This window comes from Uloborus diversus, chromosome 7 (assembly GCF_026930045.1).
Source record: "Uloborus diversus isolate 005 chromosome 7, Udiv.v.3.1, whole genome shotgun sequence".
In the NCBI taxonomy this organism is placed as follows: Eukaryota; Metazoa; Arthropoda; class Arachnida; order Araneae; family Uloboridae; genus Uloborus; species Uloborus diversus.
In genome coordinates, this window is record NC_072737.1 from 70,192,680 (window position 1) to 70,198,679 (window position 6,000).

Genomic DNA, 6,000 nt, shown 5'->3' on the forward strand with positions numbered 1-6,000 from the left:
CTATATATCTTTTTCGCATATTTTAGTTATCGTATGTTTTCAGTGCATTGTATATTTTTTCCTTTCTGAAAAAATTTGAAATGATGGGCCTGGCTGAGAATATTTTGATGCTAGTTTAAATTTATTTTAAATGTTGAACCTATCCAAATCATAGTCAACGGGTCATGCCCAGGTTTTGTGGAAAAAACAATCTGTTGGTTTGGTATTATTTGGCAAGACTGTTTTGGCTTTGGACATTTTTGGCGCAGATGTTTCGGCATCAGATTTTTGCATTCTGAACTTTTTGAATGTTAGAAATATGAATTTTAAAAAGAAAAAAATTAGGGAAGGACTGTGAGAATTTGGCACTCTAACAGCGTATAAAAATTTGATTTAGGATTTACTCTATTGGGAAAGAAGGTCACATGTGAGCATGGTATGTTTTACTACAATGTCTTAAAAGACAAAAATCTTGGAAAAATTCTCAAGTAATGACAGTACCAGTCCTAATGCTTTATCGAACTTTTAGAGCAATGTTGAGGCAATGTTTTCAGTTTTTTTTTTTTTTCTGAAAGGGTTTATTTTCACTCCGGGAAAAAATAGAAAATTTTGAAATCTCTAGTGCAAAACCTTTTTAGGGGAGGTACTACAGAATACCCCCCCCTACCCCCCCCCCCCCAAAAAAACGAACCTATGGTTTTGGTCACAAAAAATTTCTTAAAATACTTGAGTGTCAATTTAAAGCACGAAATTAGTCAGGAATAGGGCTCCTTTTTGGCATAAACGTTTCAAATTAATTTCATAAGTAATGAAAGAAGAAAGTTGAAAAATAATTAATGACAACTGCAATCGTTTATATTTTATTAATAGTGTTTGAACACAATGTGGAAGGATAGTATTGCCGACAGTTTAGGGAGGGGATGGTGGTTGATAGGGGGTGTATCCGCCACTGAAGATGCTAGAGATATAAAATTTCAAAACTTTCTAGAAATTGCACATTTCTAGCTGATACACTCTGGATCTTGTTGCTGTTAGAAATTTTCAAATCTTAAATCTTTTGGCAATGATGATTAGGAAAAGAGCATAAACTGCAACAGAAAAGTATGGTCGAGGTGTGAAAGGCAGCATAAGATATGTTATACATATTACATAGGCGTATGTTTGCTCTTTGTAGAAAAATATCTTAATTGTTTCTTTTCGATAATCTTGTTCAAAAATAATTTTAAGCACTCTGTATTAATTGTTTTCAAAATGTCAAAAAAAAAAAGTTTTTGATTTTAACTAAGTGAATTGATTTGTTCTTTAACTAATTTCATTGTTTGCAAACAGATTCTAAATCAGCATTTTGGTCTACTGTAATCATATTGTTTTTCATTGGCATTGCGATTGGACTGGTGGGGCTCCATTTCTATCACAAGCACAGAGGAGGTGGATACCGTCAATTTGGAGACATTTCTGCAATTGAATAATTGTATTCTGCGGTACGAAAAAACTTTTGAATAAAAAAAATGTAACTTGGCTGTTTATATATGTATGTTGATATGTATAGGCATTCCGGTATATAACTCTCATCTATGGTATCAAACCACTCTTTAAATTTTTCCGCAAATATACCCCTTTTATTTTATGTGATTCTCTTATATTTTGAGGTATATCAGGAGAGAAATATGGTGAACTTCACACACTATTTGATAGTAAACATACGCTATTGGGGTTTTTTATTTTTGTGAACCAACAGCATTTAACTATGGCATTTAGCTACTCAGCATCCTGGTTTCTATCTCTCTTTTTTCCCAGGTAGAAATTTTGTTTCCGTCACTTATCTTTCCCATCTGATTAAAATCTGTCATTTTTATACCTAATGTATTTGCAAGTACACTTAAATTTCTATCTTAATTTTTACTGGAAAAATGTATCGTTATATGCCTGAATGTCCGGCATATATATATATATATATATATATATATATATATAATATATGCATACATCTGTTATTAAAATTGTGAAACATTAACAATTTATCAATAAGCAGTGCAATTTAGAGTACCAAATTTAAATTGAATTATTGTACGAGTTATAAATTTCATACTAGCATTTATGATGGTTAATATTCCAATGATTGAGGTATTTGTGTTCCTGAAAAAATCACCAGAAGACTTTTCAATAAAGAAATTCAGAATAAGTGATTTAGAAGAAAATCCTTTGTGGTTTTATTCAGCTATTTTCAGAATTTTTTGTTACGTCATTTTTTACCTGAAGTTCTTTTACTGCACTTTCACATAAGCATAGTTAGTTACTTGGCAGTTAATCTAATTGCTCCTGATTTCCCATTCAAAGTTTGCAAGTATTTTTGGATTCTCAGTAGATTGTTTTTGCAAGGCTTCAAATTAATATTTTGTGATGCAAAGGACTAACTTGGAAGGATTAGTTTTGTACAAATGTATTGTCACTTACCAAACACAAAAGCAGTTGGATATTTCTTATTCTCCTTGCTCATTCACGCGCTACCTTATATTTTGTACTCGGGAACCAACTGTGCAAGGGCTGAGACTGGCTCGTCAAAAGTTAGACTTGTCAGTTGGTATGCAGTTTAAAACATAGTCACTGCAAAAACAAGAATTTTAACTCTACAATTGCTTGCCAACATCTGGAGGGAAATCATGAGCAGACTGGATATCCTATGAGTAACTTACTTGCTTCACCCGAAGTGCACTGGTGGGACATTTCATGTTAGCAAAAAAAAAAAAAAAATCAATTATTGTTTTATAAAAAGAAATTTTCTACCCTATCACTCACTCTAAATTTGTACAACCAATCTATCATTTATGGAGACCATGTGTATCAATGTATATATACAGTAATGCTCATTTGTGGTTAATAGTTGTGTTTTAATTGTCTATGTACTATGTTAATGTTTCTGCAGAGGCTAAAATCTGCTTCAGTGAAAATGTTTAAATTAATGCAATTTCACTGAGCAAGAGCTTAGGTTTGTGCCTTAAAAATGTTTCTTTTTTGACGAGTTAAGACCGCCCATTATAGCAATTCAATAACTTCATGTTCCCACTGCGTCATGATAAGATAAACAAAGATCTTGGTTTAACCTGTTATGACGACATTGTTTATGCAATGAAATTCTTTTAAGCTAACAACTTCAAAGTGAAGAATTTCCTTTCTTCTAAAATATTCTTTTTGAGTAGTCCGGTTTCAAGTTTTCAGCAAGGTCATTAAATTCACAACTAACTCCAAAGAAGTGATTGTCATCAATTGGAATCCTAGAAAACCAAATTAAAAGCTACAAAGTTGACATACATTATCCTGGAATTTTTCCTAAAATCGACTGGAAAACCTGGAAATGTCAGGGCATTTTATTCTTGAACTTCTGTGGCAACCCTGTACAGTGCAAGAAATACTTGTCACACCTAATTTTTGTACTTCTGTTTCAACTTCCCACGTCTTTTTCTATACTTTGAATTCAGCATGGTAATGCAATTTTACTTATTGTTGCGAGTGATTTAAGCTTTTGTTTTTTCCGTTAATGACTGTGATGCATACTACTTTACATGAGATAATTTGCTTAAAAGCAAAGCTTTTAAAATTGAAGGATTGTGGCTGAAATTTGATTGCAGTGATAATTCTTTACTGAAAAAAAAAAATGCAACCATCAAATCAAATTTTTACTGTAGCAAGATGTTTTGATGAAGCCCTTAAAAGTCATTTAAAGTCTATAAATAACTTTTAGCACATTTACTCATTTCAAATAAAGCATAGCCATTATTTTTCAAAACATCAGAATATGTTTAATGAAAATATTCACAGTGGAAATAGATAGGAAAAAATGAACATCAATTATCTTTTCCTTATTCAATTCTGTCTGAAATTCTTACATTTGTTTTTGAAGTGACAAAAATATAGTGGAATGTAATTATTGTTAATTGAATGCAAAGTGACATCAAGAATTCAAATTATTTTTTATTTCTTTTGTAACTATTGAAAATTTATTCAAACCTTTATTTTATATTATTCTACTGACTTAGGTTCTCAATTTTAAATTGTCCTGTTTTTTACTATTTTGCATACTGGGTCTTGAACAGCATATACATTTACACTGTTTTTACTTAATTCTTGCTTTTGTGAATGATATATTAGCTTCAGAGAATTAAATATACACCATAACAATAATATAATATACAAAAGAATTACATTCGTTTTTGTGAGTTTTCTTTTTAATTATGTTTTTTAAATATTATTTACTAATAGATTTTGTTCATTAACCCAAAGATACATGAAATTTTGATCTTAAAAGCTGATCAACTTTAGGTATATTCTTATCTAGCTTACAACATGGTGTAATATTTTTTAAAAAAAATTTTAGTTACTTGTTTCTGATTTCATAATTAAAATACAAGGTGTGTAAAAGTTTAAAAGTTTTTTTTAGTGCTAAAAACCCTTTGACATTATATGCTTCATGACCTAGACTTATGTTGGAAATTTTTTTGTTGTTTTATTGAACTATTGTAATTGTTTATTCAATTAATAAAAAAATGTTTTCAATTAGAATCTTGTTCTTATGTCTATAAAAGACTTATTTCGGAAAAAGGTTGATTCACTGACTTGTTGAAAGTGCTTAAACTATGATGTTTTGAAGGGGCAATACAACAATCATACATAAGAAATAAGTACCTTTATATGCAGAGAAGTAAAAAAGAAATAGCCAATGTTTTGTAGCACATAGTTACATTGATGCAGACGTGCGTTTTTTCAAGGAACCCATTTTCAAATGCAAAATAGTAAGCTTTTGGATGTAGACAGTAGGTGTTACATCCAGATATTCACTATTTTACATTGAAAACGAGGTTTCTTGAAATTCCGAAATGCATGTCAGCAGCAATCTAATTTTGTTCTACAAAACGTTGGTTATTTCCCGTTTAATAATGACGCATGTTAATTCCGGTTTGGGGTCGAAATGTCGCGGGACAAAATGTCGCGGCCAAAATGTCGCCGGTCCAAAATGTCGCCGGGCCGAAATGTCGCTTGTCCAAAATGTCGCCAGGCCAAAATGTCGCCGATCCAAAATGTCGCCGGCCCAAAATGTCGCCGGGCCAGAATGTCGCCTGTCCAAAATGTCGCCAGGCAAAAATGTCGCCGATCCAAAATGTCGCCGGCCCAAAATGTCGCCGGCCCAAAATGTCGCCGGGCCAAAATGTCGCTGGGCCAAAATGTCACCGGGCCAAAATGTCGCCTGTACAAAATGTCGTAGAACCAAAATTCGCTCATTCAGTTGGTAAGAAAAATGCAAATGTACAAAAATGCTGTTTAACACCAAATTTGCAGAATAAATGATTACTGCCTTTAATGAATGTCTTCGTTAAAAATGGGACTGAACTAACTGAGTTTCTGTTATTTTGTTTTTATTTTTTATTTGTTTTTTTATCCTATCGGACCTGTACTAATGACGATTTTTGGAAATAATTATAACTGAGATCATCAGAGGAAAATGTTATTTGAAAACGCTGATAGAGACTATTCTGATACAGACTTTTGGGGATTTTTCTCTTTGCGAAATGAGAAGTTTTTTGTACTATTTCCTCATCTAAATGGGAACTTAAAAAAAACTGTTGTCCTTACTCTGATTTTAATGGTATTTTCACTATGAACTTTTTGGTATTGTAATTAGGATCGTTTAACGTTATTTAGAAACAGTTGATTTCCTTCTAATTGTGATTTTAAAGGTTTGATGTTCTCACTCTAAAGACATTATTAGAATCAGGATTTGTAGTGATTGTTGACCATATTTTGCGACGATATCTCCGGTAAGAAGCTATACATTACGGATTACACAATAATTTAGATAGCCGATGTAGTGCTGGATATTATTTGACAGAGATCGGGATTATAAGGAAACTGTTTCACTTTATTTAAGAACTAGCATTCCCGTACCCGGCATTGCTCGGGTAATGGAACTAGAAGGGGTTAACAGTGCTTGGTGCACCTAGTTTCGAAAATCCCTATAATAATTACTTC

At 32.1% G+C, this 6,000-nt stretch overlaps 1 protein-coding gene across 1 annotated transcript in view; it reads left to right on the forward strand.

Moving 5' to 3' along the window:
* LOC129226525 (uncharacterized) overlaps positions 1 to 4,536 on the forward strand; it is a 105,178-nt gene extending 100,642 nt beyond the window's left edge. The window contains exon 17 of the mRNA XM_054861134.1: positions 1,309 to 4,536. Within this exon, the coding sequence (XP_054717109.1) occupies positions 1,309 to 1,448 (140 nt within the window). The 3' untranslated portion in view covers positions 1,449 to 4,536. The remainder of the gene's footprint in view (positions 1 to 1,308) is intronic.
* The last annotated feature ends 1,464 nt before the right edge of the window (positions 4,537 to 6,000 follow it).